At 40.9% G+C, this 20,747-nt stretch overlaps 1 protein-coding gene across 1 annotated transcript in view; it reads left to right on the forward strand.

Annotated features, from left to right (window-relative positions):
* The window catches only part of LOC147322270 (cadherin-10-like), a 74,162-nt gene that overhangs the window by 30,030 nt on the left and 23,385 nt on the right, over positions 1-20,747 (forward strand). The window contains exons 3-6 of the mRNA XM_086306749.1: positions 7,871-8,165; positions 10,065-10,184; positions 17,397-17,564; positions 19,646-19,833. Of these exons, the coding sequence (XP_086162875.1) occupies positions 7,871-8,165; positions 10,065-10,184; positions 17,397-17,564; positions 19,646-19,833 (771 nt within the window). The remainder of the gene's footprint in view (positions 1-7,870; positions 8,166-10,064; positions 10,185-17,396; positions 17,565-19,645; positions 19,834-20,747) is intronic.

A 20,747-nucleotide genomic window follows, 5' to 3' on the forward strand; every position in this document is an offset into this window, starting at 1 on the left:
GATTGGGCGATAAGTTCCCTGTTGTGTTCTGGGAAGTGTGGGCACGAGGGGGGGCGTGAGCTTCGGAGGAAACGGGCGCGATCTTGCGGTGATGACACCCGGTAAACATCTGTCTGACAACGTTGCAGCGGCGAAGTGATATCTGAGAGAGATACGCCAACATGTCTAGGGCACCTGCAATTATCTCCATGCTATCACCTGCCTACCAGTGTTTAAAACACCCACTGGTTTTGTCAGATTAATTAATCTTCTCTCATCAACATCACAAGTATTTCGTTGGCCCGGCATTATTCGGCTGAGTGAAAGCAGCCCCACCTGCTCAAGAAAGTTCGACACAAAGGAAACAAAAATGTCAACTTATTAAAAAATTTAACTGAGCCAAGTGATGGTCTCAATGAGGAATCAAAGCCTTTAGAGTCTCATTTTAATGTCATTAAATTTTTTATACTGTAAAAAAGAAATTCAACGTTGCCAAGTACGTTGATGCTAAAACGGATCCCTTCTTCCTCAAGACAAACCAAAAATCTTACAGTTTAGAAATATAAAATGATGGCAAAAGAGCCAAACGGGACAGGCCCAAAAAAAAAAAAAAAAAAGAAATATAAAATATGGAATATTGCATCAATTTATTCTTGATTCAGTACAAACACACAGAGATATTTAAGCTTTTAAACAATGTTGTTTACTGAAGTAGAGCAAAGAATAGTTAGACTTTAACAGTAGAGCCGCCAACATATTGAAACCTTTGACACATCTGCAGTCAAAATAGTTCTTGAAGCAGTTAAAATGTAAATGTTCATCTATTCAAGTCAACAGTCTTGACAAAATGACCATTTAACATTTATTATATTACGCTTCTTAATTATACAGTTGCTTCAGGCTTTTTCCTCACAGATTAAAAAGATAAAGCATGTTTTGGATTGCATTTACTGAGAACGCCACAAACAACGGATTAAAGGGCATTTAAATATTTTTTGTAGAAGAATTGTGTTGTTTTTGCATGGCTGTAACAACTGCAACAAGAGTTTATTAATTTTACAGTTCCAGATAGAATAGGTCAAGTAGTGTATCTTTTTAGAATTCAACACTTGACTATAACAACCCTTTTAATTATTGTAGAGGAACAACAGTAAAAAAATTTTGACCGCTTTTGAACCAGCTGGAGCTGCTACCATTGCTAATCCCAACCTGAGGTTTCCAGTTTAGTTCAGTTTTATTTGTTTGGCAACAGTCACAACAGTTGTATCAAGGTAACCTTAAAAGCATTAAAGAGAAAACCCCCATTAATCAGATGAGCCTCTGTAGGCAGGAACTTGGTGAGAGTGGGGAGGAAGAACTCCCTGTTAATAGGAAGTGACCCACAGAGGAACCGGACTCAGGGACAAACAGAAGAAAACGCAAACTAGTGGTGATAAAAGGTAAACAAAGGCATGGGAGTGCATCACAGGAAGTCCCCCAGCAGCCTGGTCCTATGACTAAAGTTTGGTTCATGGTCACCTGATCCAGCCCTGACTGTAAGCTTCATGAAAAGGAACGTTTGAAGAATAATCTTTAATAGCCTGCAGTCTAAGAGCGAAGTCCTGCATTTGGGATAATATGGAGCAGTGAGGTCTTTCAGACGTGGGCACTGATCATTTGGAACTTTTTAAGGATCTGAATTGTGAGTATAGCTGAGAACCAATGAATAGAAGCTAATATAGGAGCAATGCAGTCTCTCTTTTCAGTCTCTTTCTTTGCTTTCTTTGCCTCGCCTAACAACAGAACTCTTTCTTTAGCTGGTTAGGGTTTCCTACTTAAATTTTTCCACCATTCCACCCACCTGAGGAAAGTTACCAATACTACTGCTTTGTGTTGGTTTGCATTGTAGATTTCGTACCTGGAGGCAGAGAGAATTGGATGGTGAAAGCAGGGTTTATAGGCAGCCAATCCAAATGTAGATGGTATCAACATTCATTCATTTAATTTCGTTTTTTTTCCTATTTAAACATAACTTAAATTATTTTTATTTTTTTGCAAAGAGGTTGCATTATTCTTTCTGCTCAAGCAACACTTAATTAAAGACAAAAGCAACACTTCTTAGTAATGTCATGCAGTGCAAACGTATCTAAATTTGAACCTACTGTGATACCAAGAGCAAAAATTATCATTTAAAAAAAGCACTAAACGTGTATTTATGACTGTTTAGTAGCTGAAGTGATACAAAAAAGTTAAACTGTTGACAACTGCCTGTAATTAGAATAAAACATGCTGAAAATTATGCACAAAACAAGAGATGTCAGATGTCCACAAGTGAGGATTGTAAGTTAAGTGACATTTCACCTTCATGTCGCAGCCGCTCTCACTGCATATCTCAAGTTTACACATCAACAGACATTTGATAGGCTATTTTTGTACACAGTCTGAGGCTACCATCTGGCTACATAGAAGGCAGCCAGTTCTCGACAGGCCAGGACACAAGGCCTTAAAGGCTAACTGGCTAATTGCCCTAAGCAGCCTGTTTCCAGTGCCATCTTTCTGGCCTAACTCGAGTGAAGCACAAATGGCGACCAGATCGAGTCAGCGCTAACATTTGCTGCTCTTGAAGCTGATTAATTTCACAAACAAAGACAGCTCGCTTATAAGTTATCACGCACAGATGTCTGATGAGTGCCACTTCACCTCTCAGCCCACTTCAAACTGCAAGATGAAGCATTTAGGAACAGAAATATGTTTGTTTTTCATTGTTGGGGGAAAATTACAAGCTTTTAGAAATATTATCGTGTCACTTAACAAAGTGGGATAATTGAATGAAGGGTTTTTGATATATATAGGCCATTATTGATGATATAAGGCTTGAAGCAAAGGCTTTATAGTTTGTTTCACAGACAATTCACAAGGAATTCTTCCTCACGAGTCATTTTTCTCTGTGATTGAGTCCTTGAACTCCAATTTTGTTGAAAAGTGAGAACATTTCAGCCTGTTTCCCATGCAAATCGACTCATTTCAAGTATTCTCTGAAATCAAGTTTCATTTTTTTTCTTGATGAGAGTGTGACTACTCTCCACATTCCTTCCATATTCTTTTATCCCTCCAGACACAGACACTAATTTTAGAAACATTATTACAAACTGTTTTGACACAGTTAAATGTGTTAAAGAAGGATTTCAACCAAATCCTAGCCAGTTAATGAGATTTTAATCTCATTTGCAAAGTTCTGTAACTGCATAATGTTTAACATTTAAGTAAATGTATAATCCTGTTAAATAAGTGAGAGTACAAAACTGACCAATGCATTCATCGGAGTATGAATGTGTGTGAATGTCAGTTGTGCTTGTGCGAATGGGTGTGAATGGGTGAATGCACAAGTTGTGTAAAGCGCTTTGAGTGCTCAGAAGAGTGGAAAAGCGCTATATAAGAACTAGTCCATTTACCATTTACCAAAAGAATCATAACTGTTAGTTTTACATTTCTGATCATTTACTTACTTTCAATTCAAATCTGTATGACGAATAACATGCTTAATTAGCTGGTTAGCGCAACGTTAAAGTAATATTTCTAAAGGTTGCAAAATCTACACCTCAGTAACTTGACCAAGGGTCTCAAACTTGCGGCCGGGGGATCACTTGTGGCCCACGTCACCCTTATATGCGGACCATATATTGATGTGAAGACATATAAAGCAGTTTGGCCATTGAAGTTACTTTTCTTGTTAGGGAGGATTTGTTTGTTGTTGAGTGCAATGTTAAAATAAGTTCTTTAAAAAGCAAAAAATGATTTAATATGAAGGCAGTATGAGCAGAGAGTACAAACATGCTGCTAGTTCAGTGTGAGACTCAAAAACTAATGTGTACTTTTTTTATTTGTTAAATATGAATAAAATTATAGCAGAAGTGCTGCCACAATCTGGTTATTTGGTTCAGTGAAAGGCTTCAGTTTGTTAAGAGTGAGAAAAAAAATGTTGGTTCACGTTTGCAGTTTTGTCTTGTTATAAAATATTTGAAATTTTTAAAAGCAACTTCTTGCTGTGCTAAGCTAACCAGCTATCCTGATAGTGTACTCATAATGGCTAAAAGTTTAAATTTGGAAAAGGTTGCTATCTAGTCCACCAACAATGTTTTAGCCAGTAAGAGAAAAAACCCAAAACATAACATTTGGAATAATTAATCAAGTAATTAAGTAAAATAAATGAAAAATATACAGCAAAGTTTTTAGTTTTAGTTTAGTTTAAGTTGTTCTGCCAGTTTTGTCATCACAATCAGGAGACTATATGAAAAGTCCTCCTGGCATCTGTGTGTTTAGTGACAGTGTGATGTGTAAATGATACTGCGTCAGATAATTTTATAGTTGTACATTTTAATGAAGCTAATGAAACCTACAATCAGATCAGTTTTCACAGGCATGAAAGCATTTAAATCAAATTAAAGCAAAACTGAGGCTAAATTGAAACCCAGGCAAATCTTCCATAAATCAATTAAAAATATAAAACTATAGTAACTCTAGTAGGATGAGGACAATGTCACACAAGGCAATGCTAGCTACCTAGCTAAAAGTGATAGATTGTACCAGGCACACAGACAGTATAAAACATGGACTTAATGGAGAAAACCTTCAATTTCAGAATAAAAGTCTTATACTATTGCAACCAACACGTTTGAAAATTATACAAACTGCAGGTAACTATATCAACCTGCTAGGGACCAAATCAATGTCAAAGAGATTTTCAGTGCAACTCCGTACTGCTTTGCAACCAATTTCACCTCGTGATAGCCAGCAACCACTCGTCAACTGGCCGTGGAATATAAATTGTTCCCTACCAACTGATAGTTGCCAGGAAGTTCTGCTGGAGGTTTCTTCCTGTTAAAAGGGAGTTTTTCCTTCCCACTGTCGCCAAAGTGCTTGCTCATAGGGGGTCATATGATTGTTGGGTTTTTCTCTGTATGTATCATTGTAGGGTCTACCTTACAATATAAAGCACCTTGAGGCGACTGTTGTCGTGATTCAATTTTATAAATAAATTTGAATTGAATTGAAGTCTTTGACCAGTACTAGAACTGTGTAACTGAGGTCTAACTTTACTTACTAGAGAGTGGCTGTCCAGTTTAGCTCTGATGTGTATTTTTTACAGTTTGTAAAAGAAAAAAATGTATTTTTTTTTCTTCAGTTCTTCCGTGTAATTTAAAAGTCAGTATTTGCAGTAGTAGTTCACCCAAACCATCCAACCCTGCCACACAGTTTAAATGGTGTACACAGCGGGGTCGTATGCTAACAGAAATGAGACAGTGTGATGTGACTGTAGCATTAGTCTTCTAACCATTCCCTAAATGTTGAACTCTGCCTTTAGGAAAGCAATGGCTCTGTTGAAGTTTTTTTTTTGCAGAGCTTTTTTTTTTCTGTTTTTAAAAGACCAGAAGTCCAAGTGTTAATGGATATAGCATCATGCTCCCTGCCTTTTTTTACAATTTGGTGCCATAGGAGGGCATAGGAGAAAAGGCAAGCTATTGATGTGCCAGGGCTTCTTGGTGACCAAACTGAATGCACATGTGGCTTTCTTTTCTCCCCCTGTGACAGTTTAATTGTATTTTCGATATAAATTGATCAAAGGGCTTTTGTGAATGCACGTTGGGCTGCCACATTGATTTCCAAGAGAGTCTTTTTTTTCTTCTTACCACCCCCCTCCTTAATTTGAGTAGAAGGGCAGCAGTAAATTTTCCTCACCGGCAAGGTGGGCAACTGGGAGGGACGGGGTCGCTGCAGCAAGTGCTGGAGTTCGATACTCCGAGCTTCCTTGTAATATCCTTCAGTGTAGCAAGGAGGAAGTCTTCAAAACCACGAGAGCTCTCTGTTTCCATAGAAATGACAGTCGACACAGCATATGTCACACTGTCTATCTCACATCTCAGCCGAAAGAGAGGACTCAACAGTTATTAACTGAATTGTCGTGCCGGCAGAGATAGGCAGCTTGATAGACAATCATAGAGAAGGACATTGCAGCTATAACAGCGGGGGAAAGATAATAATGTTGAAGTGGATTGTTTTCAGCCAACTGAGTCTCTGTTTGGGAGCACGTACTGTAAAGCAGAACAGAAAACAAATACAATTCTGCAGAATATTCTCCTGGCTTGGTTAGGCAGAGCGAAAAAAAACCCAACCCCGAAACAAAACAGGAAAGTTGTTTTGACCAGAATTCAAAGTGGGTGAATGAAACAGTGCTCCACTCGAGATCCTAATCCGAGGATAGTCAAAATTTTGCAACACACTTGACTGGCTTGGTTAGACAGACAGAGAAAGGAATGAAAACAGTCTTTTTTTTTTACCAGCATTCAAGCAGTCGAACAAAACAGTGTTAAAGATGCTAATCCACAAAGCTGTTCATCTCACATGTGCCAGCTTTGCCCTGATAAAACAGCATGAATTAGTAAAGCTTCCGAGCACCTGCGATGAAAAGCTTTTTAATATATGATGAGAAGGGAGACTTTGCAATGTGGTCCCACGTGACCCAGCTGCGACGCACAATATCCCCCCCTCAGTCTGTCCACCGGCTGAGCCAAGAACCTTTATAGACACAACAGAAACTACCGGCGCAAAAGGGAGAAAAAAATAAGCATTCAAGCCGGCAAAATCAAACGTGCCGGCTCACTTGAGTTAATGAGGTGTCAATAACGGACCTCGGAATTACATCCCGGCATCCACTTACGCGGGTAAACATTCGGATGGCGTTTGCCTCGGTTTATGCTTGACATGTTTGCCCGTGTCTGCAAACATGTGCTCTCCTTTTTTGCCCTCTACCTCCCCCGCCACCCCACCCTGCAATTATTACTGTGTCCTTGGTTATTAAAAAAGGGGAAAGGGAAGTAGGATGGGAAGTAGTGGGAGGGGAGAAAAGACTGGACAAGCTTTTGATGAGTTCTAGGAGATAAATATGTTGTGTGTGTGTGTGTGTGGTTGGGGTGGGGGAGATTTGGCTGTGGAATTAAAATGTCAGAGCATGCTAAGCTGCTGTTCATGCAGAAAAAAATTTAACATTAGATAGGGAGGAACAGAGCAAATAATAATAACGAGGAGCTCCACACACAAGTGGGCTCTCGTGGTCTTCTGGCATGTTGGTCCTGCTGCTGATCCATCAGGGACTGGCAGGCTGCGGGGCGTGTGCTCACTCATGCTGGTAACCCCACAGACGTGTGTGTGTGTGTCCCCTCCCTCACCCACCCTTTCAGCGAAAAGTAAAAAAGTAACAGTAGCAGTGAATGCGACATTTTACACGCTCCGGCTGCTGGCTTTCTTCTTGGCAGGACGCGAGCTTCACAGAGGCGAGGTGAATGTGTATCGTCACAACACGATGACAGTTTACCAGAGATGATATGAATCTGTTAAATAACACCAAACACACTTATCAAAAGCTGTCAGCGTTTATTTGCCAGGGCCCAGATTGGTCAGATCACCGATGTGCGCGCAGTCGATCAGAAATGCCGCGATTCGGCTTTGAAATGTGATTTTTGCTGACATCTTTGCTGCAAAGCGCTCATCGCCGGGATGTGTTTTTGCAGCCGTCAATCAAGCGGTGCAGCTTGGACTGCAGCAGATGAAGATTTTTGTTTACTGTCACCATTTCTGCTCAGGCTAACAAGGAGATCTTTTTTTTCTTTTTTTTAATGTGGAAAAGGGTAGCTGACACTTGCTGTTCATAAGAGGAAATTAAGCAAATGTGAAAGCTTTCATAAAGTCGAGTTTGAATCTCTGTTGTGCTATAACAATTAGCAGTAGAAAGCAGCAAAATGGAAATTCATTAAAGTGAAAATGCCACAAACTGTTGCCTGAAATGGGTGTTTTGTGTTGTAGCAGGGGATCCAAATCATATTTTCTCCTTTTTTTCCCCCTCTTTCTTTCCACACAGCTTCACTCGGATTCTGACAGAGGAGATGGCAGCGTGAAGTATGTCCTGACAGGGGAAGGAGCCGGGACCCTCTTCAAGATAGATGAAAAGTCAGGGGACATCCATGCCACCAAGAGGCTGGACAGGGAGGAGAAGGCCTTCTACATCCTCCACGCCAAAGCTGTCAACCGCTTCACCAACGAAGCGCTCGAGGGCGAGTCCGAGTTCATCATCAAGATCCACGACATCAATGACAACGAGCCGCGCTTCACCAAGGACCCCTACATGGCCAGAGTCCCTGAAATGTCTGACATTGGTACGTTCCAGCTGTAAATATTAGACTCTTAAAAAGAGCTATTTATCAGACAATTAAATGTTTACACAAATGAAGGTTTGCGCCTGTGCGCAAGAGGAGCCGAATTAAAAGGATTATGATTCAAACAGGATAGAGATGTTATAAAATGCCAGCCTTACCGGATCAATGGGACTTTATCAATCATAATAATGATGCCGACGCAACAAAGAAGGCCCAACTAATTAAACGAGAAAGACTAGGAGCTGTTTTATGACCGGAGAATAAACAAGGTAAAAGCGTCTCGACAGCGCTGGTGCAGATAATCTTTTAAATACAGTATTGTATCTTGTTAAAACGACATTTAATTTAATTACCGACATTGTCAGCTGTGTCATCACAGTGAATAATTGTGGATTCTGCACTGCCACTTCCTTAGACGCCGCACGGCACCATTCGCTGCTTTTGCGCCGTCCTTTCTGCTTGTTATTCAAACAGCAAATGAAATAATTCACGGTGCACTTTGGCTCCAGCCTAAAAGCACACAGCAGCCTCATGAATATAGATAAACAATAGGGAAAAAAAGTCATCAATACTTGCACGCAAACACGGGGTGAACTATATGTTGTGCTTCTGCTGCTGCCGTGCTTCTGGGACTGAGGGACGTTGGTCTTGCAGCCCAGACATGTGACAGAGTTGTCACTTGGTTCAGCAACCCCAAGAGAGAGGCCGGCACTTATCTAAGGGCAGCACGGGTGCCCATGGCAACAACCGAGGTGTGATGTCACCGCTTGGCAGAGCATGTGTTCACGAGTGACTGCCTTGAGACACTGCCCCTTTAAATGTGACACTTTGAGTTTTATTATAGTCTCACGGCTCTGACATCCTTCGCTTGGACTCTCAAGATTTTGACGCGCTCCTCCCTTTGACAAGTGAATGATTGCAGTTGGGGGTAATTTACTCCCCCTGCACAAAAAACCGTGATTATTCCTGAGTTGTTTGTCAGAAAATTCTTGTCTCGAAAGCTTAAAGTTGCCGATGAGATGGCTGATGTGGATCAGTGATATTTTCTAAAAGCCGCCATGTCAGAAAAGCCTCTTTGAGTCTAATTCCCTAGTTAAAGGTATTAGCGATCAAGGTTCGGTGAACTTGCTCAAGAATCCTCCCGAACTGTCACTTACAGCAAATCAGACAGCCGTGGTCTTTCTCTGTCTGTTTTTTATTTTTATTTCTACAACATCCTTCATCCATACAAATCACATGGGTTTTAAAGGAGGGAAACTCTGGTCTCACCCCACACTGATCTCTGCTGACATCAAATTACAGAAGTTTCATGAGGTCGTTATCCCATTGTATTGCACAATTCTATATTTATACCACTTTGCCATTAAATATTTCTACTCAATTAATTTTCTTCTGCATTTAATGAGGCAACACTTGGCCCCGCAAGGCGCCATTTGGGAGGTAGCACTTGGCTAACCGTTTCCCTTTGTTCTACTGAAATAGGGCCTCAGCCTTTCTGGAAGAGAAAATGGATCACAGTCGTTCGCCTGCTATCAGATATTTGGCTTCTCAGACACTCCAGATCTGTGGATACGCTAATAGGCTTCTCGGGGCTTGCAGAGAGCCAGTATAGGTGCTGCTGGCATGCTTAGAGAGATATACTTAGAAAAATACATTAGGAGTTATTGATTACCTGCAAAACTCAATCATGTATAAGGGTATAAGTGGCCGAGGAATAAAGATTGGTTTGGGTAACGCAAAGGGACAGAAATGATCCGTCACATTCTGCATGGGCGTGATTAGAAGAGGATCCGACACCTCATCAGAAGGTGCATCAGCTTAACCAATTATCCAGCAGGCAATTTTCAGCAGTATTGAAGAGTTGATCTAAATCATTGTCATGAATCTTCCTACCCGCAGGCACCTCAGTAATTCAGGTGACAGCCACAGACGCCGATGACGCCACGTACGGGAACAGCGCCAAAGTGGTCTACAGCATCCTGGAGGGCCAGCCGTACTTCTCCGTGGATCCGGAAACAGGTCAGTGTTTAGTAAAATGCAAAAAAAAAGAAACCTCACCTGAAAATAATCCCAATTCCTCCAGTAGATAGATAAAGACGTCTTTGTATCTCTATCTCTTTTAGACAAAGACATTATTACACGCAGTTCACAGCAGACAACTCAGTGTCAGTCAGTCAGGTTGTCAAGCAATCAGTCTAAATATTTTTATCCATTTTTTTTCCACCTACTTATTTTGTAATATTCAGTGACCAGTAGGGGGCGACTCTTAACCCTTTAAAGCCGGTCAGAGCGTAATATAATATTCCAGAAACACGCTTTGCCGATCCGATCAGCTGTTTGTAACACTTCCTATGTCCAGCATCGCGAACTATCGCATGCCCGCCACGACCTGCGCGAAACCGGAAGTGACGTCATTTTGCGGAAATGTAGTTTTTTGCCTTCAGGGCCTTATGAGCCTATACTGGTGTTTTTAAAAGTTATGTTTGACTTTATGACTTTCTGTATTGTTTCTGGGATGTTTAGAGCTCATATTGCACTGCTGGAAATAGTTTATTTTGATGCACATGCTGTTTTTTGCAAATTTGCATCATAATATTTATTTTCGTTTTTCCTGCAGTGTAGAAAAATTGGTGTATTTCAAAAATAAAACTATGAAGACACTCAAAATAAATTTCCTGTGATGGGAAACTATTTTGTGCAACTTTTTTGTATTTGCAGTTTTGAGGGATAAGCCTCTTAAATTTCTCTAACTAGAAATATATGTTAAAAAAACAAAAACGATTTTAAATTTTTTTGTAGTTTATTGCACTTTTTTGAAATGTATGTAATTACTATGCACTTAATGCATACATATTATTAAAATGTGGGCTATAATGGTTGTATTGATGTATATCAACTTGAAATGCTCCCAAAAATGGCACTACAACATGTAAAAATATAATATAAGCTCTGGCGGACTTGGTTCTATGGTAGGTCTTAAAGGGTTAAGGATTCAGAGCATCATTCCCACATCATCTCGGTACAGACGCCTGAACACAAATGTTTGATGGATCTTAGTTGACATGTTATCGGAGAGCCCCGTAAATTCACCATCACAAAACTTTGCTAAAAGCCGTTTTTTGTTTTTTTTTTAAGTAGGCGAAGCTTTTCCTTATTATGTCCTTCATAAACTTAAATATGTAAAATGTTAGGGGGGGAAAGTGTGGTGATACCCACTGCTGCCTCTCTTTGTGACATGTTATGCCCACAAATAGAGCACCACGCTGCACATATGTTTTCAAACAGCTAACATTTCAATGGCAAAAGGTTTAAGGGGCTAAAACTAACTAAATGTTTACTGTATCTGTTTTATATACAGCTTTTGGACAGAATGAGTCTTTCCTATGCATTCCAACTGTTTTTTGTTTTTTTTAGATTTATTTTAGACCTCTTTTTAGCCTTTTCACAGGGCTGTAGAGTAGACAGGAAAGCAGGATGCCACAGCCAGTTATTTTTATCCCAGCTGATGTCAGATAGTTGGTCAATCGACTAGCAACACCACTGTGCTTGTTCATTGCATGTTGGATCCTATTTAAACACACTCCTCTAACCACGTCATGGAATCAAAAAGTGGTCAAATTGTAGCAATCTCCTTCTTCCCCTGACTCTGGTTCTTGGTGCTGAGTTCTTTTAAATAACTTTGGAAATAAGTTTTTAATTAGGTTTATGTCATATAACCTTTTTAAAATGTTACTGCCTTGTCACAGGTGACCTAGAAAGCTGACCATGGCGACCCTGAAATTTTAGACTGATGGATCAAAGTTAGGTAGCTACCAAAAATTAGCTAATTAACTCTCACCTTTGCTTTGACAGGGAAGAATTTCTTGTCCTTCATCTCTGAAAATCTAGCCTTTTTATACTTTTACCTGAAATATAAGATTCAACACTGACACTTTCTCACACACAGCAGGGACTGAATTCAAGGATTTTTAGCAAATGTGTGGAGTGTTGAGATTTGGGATGTTGCATTATCCTGCGGCAGCTGCAACGGCAGGGGTGCAATATTGATTTTAATGCTTGTTGTTATACCAATTTAATTCAGTTAAATTCATTTCAGGTTTATTTATATTCACAACAACAGTAATTTGAACATGTTTTATACTGTAAAGTATGTAACTTTAAAAGTTAGATAATATATGATGATAATATATTATATTATCATCATATATTATGATATCCACTGCCACAGTGTCGTCATTCATTTATTTGATTGTGATCACTGTGTAGTGAAAATCTGATGTTGACAGCCATGTGTTGATGGCAGTCTGGTTTAGATATAGTTTGGCGCTAAAAAAAACAAAAAGCAAACAATTAAACAGATTTGTGGCTGTGAAAATTGTCCCACTGAGGGTTTCGTGTTCTGACCCTGCAGACTGTCTGTGAAAGACAGACATGTAACCAGACTGATGTCACTTTTTGTATTGACAAGATCTTGGGATGCCATGTTGTTTTTTTGTAATCAAAGGGTTTTTTCTAACCTTGTTCAAAAAGGACTTCTTCCTGTTCGTTCCTTTCACAATAGAAGTCTTTGACATACATAAAAATTATATTCATTGCATAAAGTAACTATTTAAAAATCATAATAATTCTTTTCTTTTTTTCTAACAAGTTTCATAAACATATAGATTCCAGTGTGTATGTACACTTTGCTAGTTCCAAGTTTGCCTTCTACTCCAAATCTTTGTGGCACAGACTCAACAAGTTGCTGGAAACATTCCTCGGAGATTTTGAGCCATATTGACGCGACAGCATCACACAGTTGCTGCAGATTTGTTGAAGCTCCCATTGTATTGAGAGCCGGTTACTGTGGAGGTTGTACTCAAACAACCTCCACAGTATCATGTTCGAGAAACCAGTTTGAGATGAGCTTTGTGACATGGCGTGCACCACAAACCAAGACTCATCTGACCAGGCAGCATTTTTCTGATCTCCCATTGTCCAGCTTTGGTGAACCCGTGGGAACTCAATTTCCTGTTTGTAAGTGAAGGGAGTGGCACACCGGTGTGGTCTTCTGCTGCTGTAGCCCATCTGCTTCACGGTTCAGTGCGCTATGGATTCTGGTTATTTGAGCTACTTCCTGTCAGCCCAAAGCAGTCTGGTCACTCTCCTTTGACCTCCAGCAAATCTTCGCGCCCCCCCAGCCACTCACTGGATATTTTTTTCTTTTTCAGACCATTCCCTGTAAATCCACAGGATGGTTGTGTGGGAAAATACCAGTAGATCTTAAATTAAAATTTGGCTTTAATTCAAGTTTTCCTTTATAAATTTACACGTTAATAAAAAAAAACACACAAAGAGAGAAGAGAGTGTAACTTTAATAAAAGAAATCAACTTTAAAAGTTAGATGAAAGGAAAGCTTTTCATAGAAATAAGCAAAAAGTATAGTGTAGTCTTTTTTTTTTATTTTAAACAAAAATTTTATAGAGTTTGAAGGAGAAATCCGTCACACAAAAAGCAAATTTCTCCTCAGTGAGAGCAGCTTTAGTAGAGCGGCATGCACAGCAGCCCCGAAGGACGCTGCTTTTTGACTGATGTGCACAGCTCCTCGCTCTTTCTTGAGCAGGAAGCCTCTCATCCTGCTGCTCTAACAATGCTGCAGCCACTGCACTCTCCACCTACGTGTGTAACCCACGGCTCAGCGCAACAAGTTCACACCTTCCTTTCTGGGGGTGGCCATTGTGGGAAAGATAACGAATGGCTAACGAAACAGAAACGGCGCAGGCATGCTGAGGGAACGCTGCTTCAGCGGGAAGGTGAATTAAAAACAATTTATCAGAGGATAAATCCTGAAATAAATGCAGTGATTTTCCCTTTAACCAGCAGCCTTCTCCTCGCAGGCTGATGTGTGGCGAGGGATTTGTAGACAGAGAGAATGGCAAATAACCAACCCCTAAAATGTAACCGCTTGCTACTTTTAATCATTAATGTGCGCTTTGGAACTCATCCCGCTCGTGTCCTTTTTTCCCCGCTTAAACAAAAGGAGAATGACAAAAAAAGCCATTTGCAGATTAGCAGAGGGATTAACAGTAATATGGTTTATCCCACATGTGGTATGTAAGCTGACATCCCCTCTTACACAAAGACATGCCTGGACATCACATTATAAGCAGGATTTGTTTCTCCTCTCCTCCTCTTCTGTGTGCATTGTAGTCATTAAACAATAACAAAGGTAGCCAGAGGTGCAGAGCGAGCGAGATGCTGCTTTTCTAAAGATGCTATACCTTTGCTTGCTTCCCCGCAACACCGTCAAAACGATCGCTGTTTCCTTGCGTCTGAGATAAATTGTACATTGTTAGAAGTTGGGGAGGGGGGGAGTTATTGTATGGGAGGAACAAAAGGAGCAAGTTGGAGGGCCTTCTGAACAGCGTAGGCCACTCTGATCTGAGCGTGAGCGATGCGCCACATCAGCTGCTCCTTCTTCCTTATTGTTTGATATGCGGTGAATCATCAGTTCTGCCGAAAAGTGCTGAAGTTTGTCAGAACAGTTTATTTAGGGTGAAATTTATTTTTTCATCTTCATTCTCCCGTTCCGCTATGTCTGTCTGCGTCTCCCCTCGCCGCCTCCCCCCTCCACCTGCTCCTCTTTTATGATGCTTCAAATTCAAACGTGTAATAGCAGACAGGATTTAAGGCCGACTCTGATGGGAGATGGAGCACACCTTTTGAATATGCTGCCAATTACCGCTTCACTCGCTCTCTGTCCTGACTCCAAACTAGAGATCTGAGGTGTCAGAGCCGAGAAGTAAGCAACTGCACGGCACTTGAAAGGCTGAACATTAACAGAGTGTTAATTCAGAAAAAAGAGCAGATAAATGGTGCCGAATGCATTTGGAGGCAAATGCTACACTTAGGAAATTAAAGGAATACGCCGTGGTTTTGGTATGTTGGCTCTTTGGTCCACTTACCAGTTAAATCATGAGAACACAGACACTAAAATGTGCTCCTGGGTGGCCGCTGAGCTCCATGCTGCTGAGCAAGAGCACTGACCTTTGAGTAATAAAATGTTCTTAGTGGTTTAATTATCTGGCCTGTAGATGCATGAATCTAAGAGATGAAATATCATTAATTCAATACAGCTGATTCAGGCTGTTATTTTTAGATATGTTTCAGGTGAGAACTGTACTTTATTTAAAGATATATATTTATAGATATACCCAATTCACCCGTGGACGCATTATTTTCTGTCATGTGAGAGCAAATGTACTCCTTAGAAAGTATTTATTACTCATGTTCATACTGTATCTATTACTCATGTTGTACATTTACCACATTAAATCACACTGAGTTATTTGAAAGGCCAAAGGCAGTCAGAAAAAATTAGTTTTTAAGTCTGTTCATCCGGCTTTTTGGCAGCGTGTGTCTCAAGTGGCCACTTGAGACTGGCTGCAAAAGTGAGCCATTCTCCATGGACTTTCATGTTAAAATTCCCAACTCTAAAAGCATCTTTGTAGAAGCCTGATTTTGGCTTCTGTAGGAAAGGTGCACCTTCATAACAGCTGTACAGGGGGGATTTCATTTATAAGTCACTGGCTGGAACTTTATTGAAGCATAATGTTTGCATATTTCGAGTTGTGGGTGCTAGCTACAGATCTAACTAGCATCCATGCATGTAAGCGTGCATGTAGCATGTAAGCTAGCATCCATGATTTCAAGTCATAGAACAAGTGTTTTGGGAGTTTATGCTTTCGGTGCATTTTTTACCCAACTGTCTTCACTTCTTGTTCTTTTCTTCTTTTGGCAGCTAATTATCATTCACAGTTGATTCCAAAAAAAACAACGTCATAGCTGCTAAAATGCTAACACTTAGGCACTGAGGCATTGCCATGTGTTCATTAGTTTGTAAATGCTGCACTGCTATGTTGTTGCCAGAAGTGACCACATCTGAGTTCCAAGTTATCAGCCCACAGTAGCAAGCTTGTTTAACAAGGTGCATTCATAGACTATGGGTTCATTGCACAGACAGAGATATCTTGTCATTTGTGATAGTAGCATACAGCTAAAATACTACAATTTTACTCATTTACAGACTTCTTGCCATGTGATTTTGCAGATAATTACTTCAATAGGCACCTACACCTCAATTAAAATGAAGAGGTCCAGTTCTGAGACTTGACGGAGAGCTCAAAGCCACGTGAAACATTCCTAACTTAAAGCAGTAATTAAATGGAAATGGGAGAAATATTAAAGAAAATCTAACAGTGCACCTGTCACAAAGGGAGGTATTATCTGTTGGGATATAAAAAGGATTTTGTAGCAGGGTAGACATGATCATTTCTGCTGTAAAGTTAGGCATTTTAACATGGGAGTCTATGGGGATTGACTCACTTTAGAAAGCATCCTCAAGTGGCCACTAGAGGAACTGCAGTTTCTGGCAATTTAGCATTCTATAATGATATTTTGCTTAGCGTAGAAAAAAACGAATTTTGCAATCACAACTAAGTAGCTGCAGCTGCTGGTGTGGGGCTATTTAATGTAGCTATTGTTCAGTTTTGTGACTGATTAATCAATTTACTAACTGCTTATTATTTTTGCTTCAGTGTTCATATTCTACACTTTAGAGTCCAGGCATGCTTTTATCTTTTCATACTTGTTTTCTTTTCTCTCTGTGCCAGCATGTACGATTACCTGGAATACTGCATGAATAGAGCATGTCAATTTATGTATTTTTGCAGATTTTCTCACACAAAAAAACCCTGTCATTAAAAAGAAGCAGGTTTAAATTGCTTTTCGCTCTGATGTTATGTTCCCACTCTGTCAAAAGTTTGCTGTAAAAGTGAGTAGTGACCGGAGTTGAAGGGTGAACGAGGTCTTGTACCGAGCACACCTCAGAAAATGCTTTCAGTTATAGACGGTGAAGAGGAAAATGGGCAAACGAGCTGCTGATTATGCAGCAGCGACTCGTTTCTCTCTAAGCAAATAAACATAAGTGGGTAAACTTTTTAGAGTTTGGAGCATTTTTAAAACTCTGATTTTCATCCAGATTTTTGCGTTGTTATTGTCTTCCTGATTCCCCCTAGTTTTTTAAAATCAAAGCTGGACTGATTTTAATGTCATAAAATAACAGATAATCAGAGGAAAACAGAAAATAATGAGTTGGATGAAGCTACAGATTGCCTGCTCTGATCAAATGCACGCTATTCTCTTTGTAAATCTACATTTTTTGGTTGTTGGGTTTTTTTTTTCTCTCCTCAGGCCTGATCAAGACAGCCCTGCCTGGCATGGACAGGGAAGTCAAAGAAAACTACCAGGTTGTGATCCAGGCTAAAGACATGGCCGGACAGATGGGCGGGCTCTCAGGAACCACAACGGTCAGCATCACCCTCTCAGACGTGAACGACAACCCACCACGCTTCACCAAGAGTGAGTACAGCCCTTCTGGTGGACTTGTGCATGCACACACACAGTGACCAATCCTCAGCTCATGAGAACCACTTGTCAGTGTGCCAGGCCGGCAGCCCCCATCTGGTGTCAGTTTCAAAATGAATTTGGATTATTGCAGGGAGCTCTGGGTTTTGTGCAACTAAGGCGGGCCTCTTAAAGGCAGCGAATAATTAAATATAGAGCCATATGACAGAGCGAAGGGTCCTGCAAAGTGCATCAGATCAGCCCTGTAATCCCTATTAAATGAAGAGAGTACATTCACTGGGTTTTATCTCCCCTGCTCTTCCTCTCTCTTTGTCTATCTCTTGCTATTAAGTCTTCTGCTGCCTTTTTACTCCATAAAACCACTGTTCTCAATTTAGTGCTCAAACTGTCCTTGGTGCATTTTTCTCCTCTTTTTTGTTACACTCGCACTCATCAATCACTCACTCCTCTTTACTCCTTACGTACTCTCTTTTCACATACTCTCTCCCGTTCTTCCTCTCCCTCCCTCTTTGCTCTCGTTGCATCTGGCAAATAAATGGCGAAGGGAGCCAGATCAGATTGACAGATTACCGATGTTGTCGTGTCCCTCGCTCCCCCCACGCGTTTCACTGTACGGTGGGTGACGCGTGCGCACAGCCGCGAAATGCAAGGCAAACACGCGCCTGCGGAACTCCCACCAGCTCCGGGGGTGGTGGCAGTGGTGGTGGGGTGGCAGCTGCTGTCATTTCAAACCCCTCCACCAATGAATGAAGAGCGAGAGGAGGGAGGGAGGGAGACGGATACGACGGGGATGGCGAAGGTGACAGGAGGGGGGAAGAAAGGGGAAGAAAGAGGAAGAGTGAAGCGGACGGCAGAAAGACAGCCTGTGATAGAGGCGAGGGGGGTGGAGGGGTGGGGGTCGCGGGTAGATTGAAAGAGGAAGAAAGAGGAAGAGATATTGTAATGGGACACCCAGAGGAGGTAGAGTGTCAGGAAGCGATATCATTGTTGTCTGCCGGAGTGATGCCTCTTCTTTTCCACCCAATGCTAAATACCTGTTAGCCCAGGGAAACCTTCTAGTGGTGCAGTGTGTGTGTGTGTGTGTGTTTGGAGGCAAGTGTCAGCGTCACAGAGACCTGCCGACTCAGGCGTTGCCAAAACACTGTCAGCATGTTTTATTAGTGTGTCACTGCTGTTTGTCTCCGCAGGCTGTGTGTATATCACCCTCGCTCCCCTCCCGCAGTCCAGCTATTTATTTAAGCATACGAGATGCAACCGAGGCCGCCGCGGCTGACAGGCAGCCATCAATTTATCCCCCTTCAAACCCAGAAATCATCTCAGAAAATAAGTGTGGGTGGGGGGAGGGAGAAGAAGAAGAAGAAGCAATTAATTTATGTTGAGCAAATTGGCCCAGAATTTATGTTACATCCTAAACTTGAAGTGGTGAGTCAATACGGCTCGTAGCAACCTACGTGAAAGGCCAAACGTCTGTTTTGGAGCTGAAATATGTTTCGGCACATATGAGATGTCTTTCCGCAGCTAATCTACAAATGTAGCAGCACTAAATCCAACACTCCTTCTGACACGCTCTCCCTCCTCGGCTGGCTCTTACACTGCTGCTCTCTGATTGGTTCTGACTCACTTTCTCCCTGACCTGCTCTCTTGTATTCCTGCTCTCTGACTCACCCACTTACACTCTTTCTTTTTTCACTAACAAGGCCGTAAAAAATACTCACGTTATGACGCTCGTCGGGCTGTCAGGGGTGGCGCTTGCTTCTTTTGTGTCCGGCGCGTCGTGTGTGACTGTGTGTGTGTGTGCGGTTTGTTTTAAATCGATCAGGGTTTTGTAATTGCTTTTCGATTAGACTTGAGGAGATCTTAAAAAAGAGGCGCTAATTCACCACTTATATGAATTGCATCTTTGTGTGGGAAAAAAATTGAAATCTGGCATGAAAAGAAACACCAAGGGCATGGCCTTGGTTTTTGCAGTCCTACTGCCACACACACACACTTTCAAGCTTTCTCTTTTTTTTTTCTGAACAGCTTCAGTGTTGCTCCGATTAACAAAATCTTTTCGTCTCATAAACTCTTTGCAGCCCTCTATGAGTTCAGGGTACCCGAGTCCATCGAGGTTGGGTCTGCGGTGGGAGTGATCCGAGCCATGGACGCGGATATCGGCCAGAATGCGGAGATGGACTACCGGATTATTGGGAGCGATGGGCCTGGGATGTTTGAGATCACCACCAATAGGAGCACACAGGAGGGTGTCATTTTGCTGAGGAAGGTCAGGCACTCTCTATGGGGAGGTTTTATGGGATCACATGAGCAGTTTTAACACTTTCACTTTGATTTATTCGCCAAAAAAATCCAAATTGTGTCTTCAAGATTATGAAAGCAGCCTGATAGAAATACTGACATGGTTATTATGTTGCAGCTTTTACAGCAGCAAGAATCATAAGCAACAGGCGCTGCTTTGTTATCTTTTTGCCCTGGGTTTCGCCTGTCAGGCTGCAATAACTCTGTGATTGGTGGAGAACTATATGAGCCTCAGGCTTCCTCAGAGGCAGCCCCGCAGACACAAACCATGAAAAAATTCTGGGAAATATATTCTGCATATTTTCCACTAGAGAAATGCTTTAAAATACATGTTTATTTACAGTAAAATCTTGTTGACACGAGAGGCGTGCATGCACAGGCTGCACAACGACTTCACTCATGCTATATGCATTACTTTGTATTTTATATTTATATATTTATATTATGTGTGCACAAGACTAGCAATATCTCAGCTGTGACTGTGTGCACTGTGCAAACATTGTGTAAATGTTCTCCTAAAAGTGCCCTAAAACTAATAAAAGATAAGATATTAATACAGTTCAACTTATAACCTTTACTTTTTTACTTTTTGTAATACATTACACAAGCACAACAGGAAAATCAAACATAATATAACAAATAAAACACATTCATAAAATTCAGCTTTCATACTCAACAGCATTATGATTTCTTATGATTGCAAGCTTTCACTGTTATTGGCATCACCTAATTAAAAGCCTTAAGGTGCATGTTGTGGTGAAGCAGTGCTATAGAAAGAAACTGAAGTAAAACTGAATTATAATGAATAGAATTATCACCTTAAAATCATAAATGACTTTTTTTTTTTTACACAATTTATAACCTTGACATCTCTAACATAAT

The sequence above is a fragment of the Aulonocara sp. 'chitande type north' Nkhata Bay genome, linkage group LG9 (genome assembly GCF_057382095.1).
Source record: "Aulonocara sp. 'chitande type north' Nkhata Bay isolate Kocher_YH1m ecotype deep benthic linkage group LG9, A_spYH_male_GT1.1, whole genome shotgun sequence".
NCBI lineage: Eukaryota > Metazoa > Chordata > Actinopteri > Cichliformes > Cichlidae > Aulonocara > Aulonocara sp. 'chitande type north' Nkhata Bay.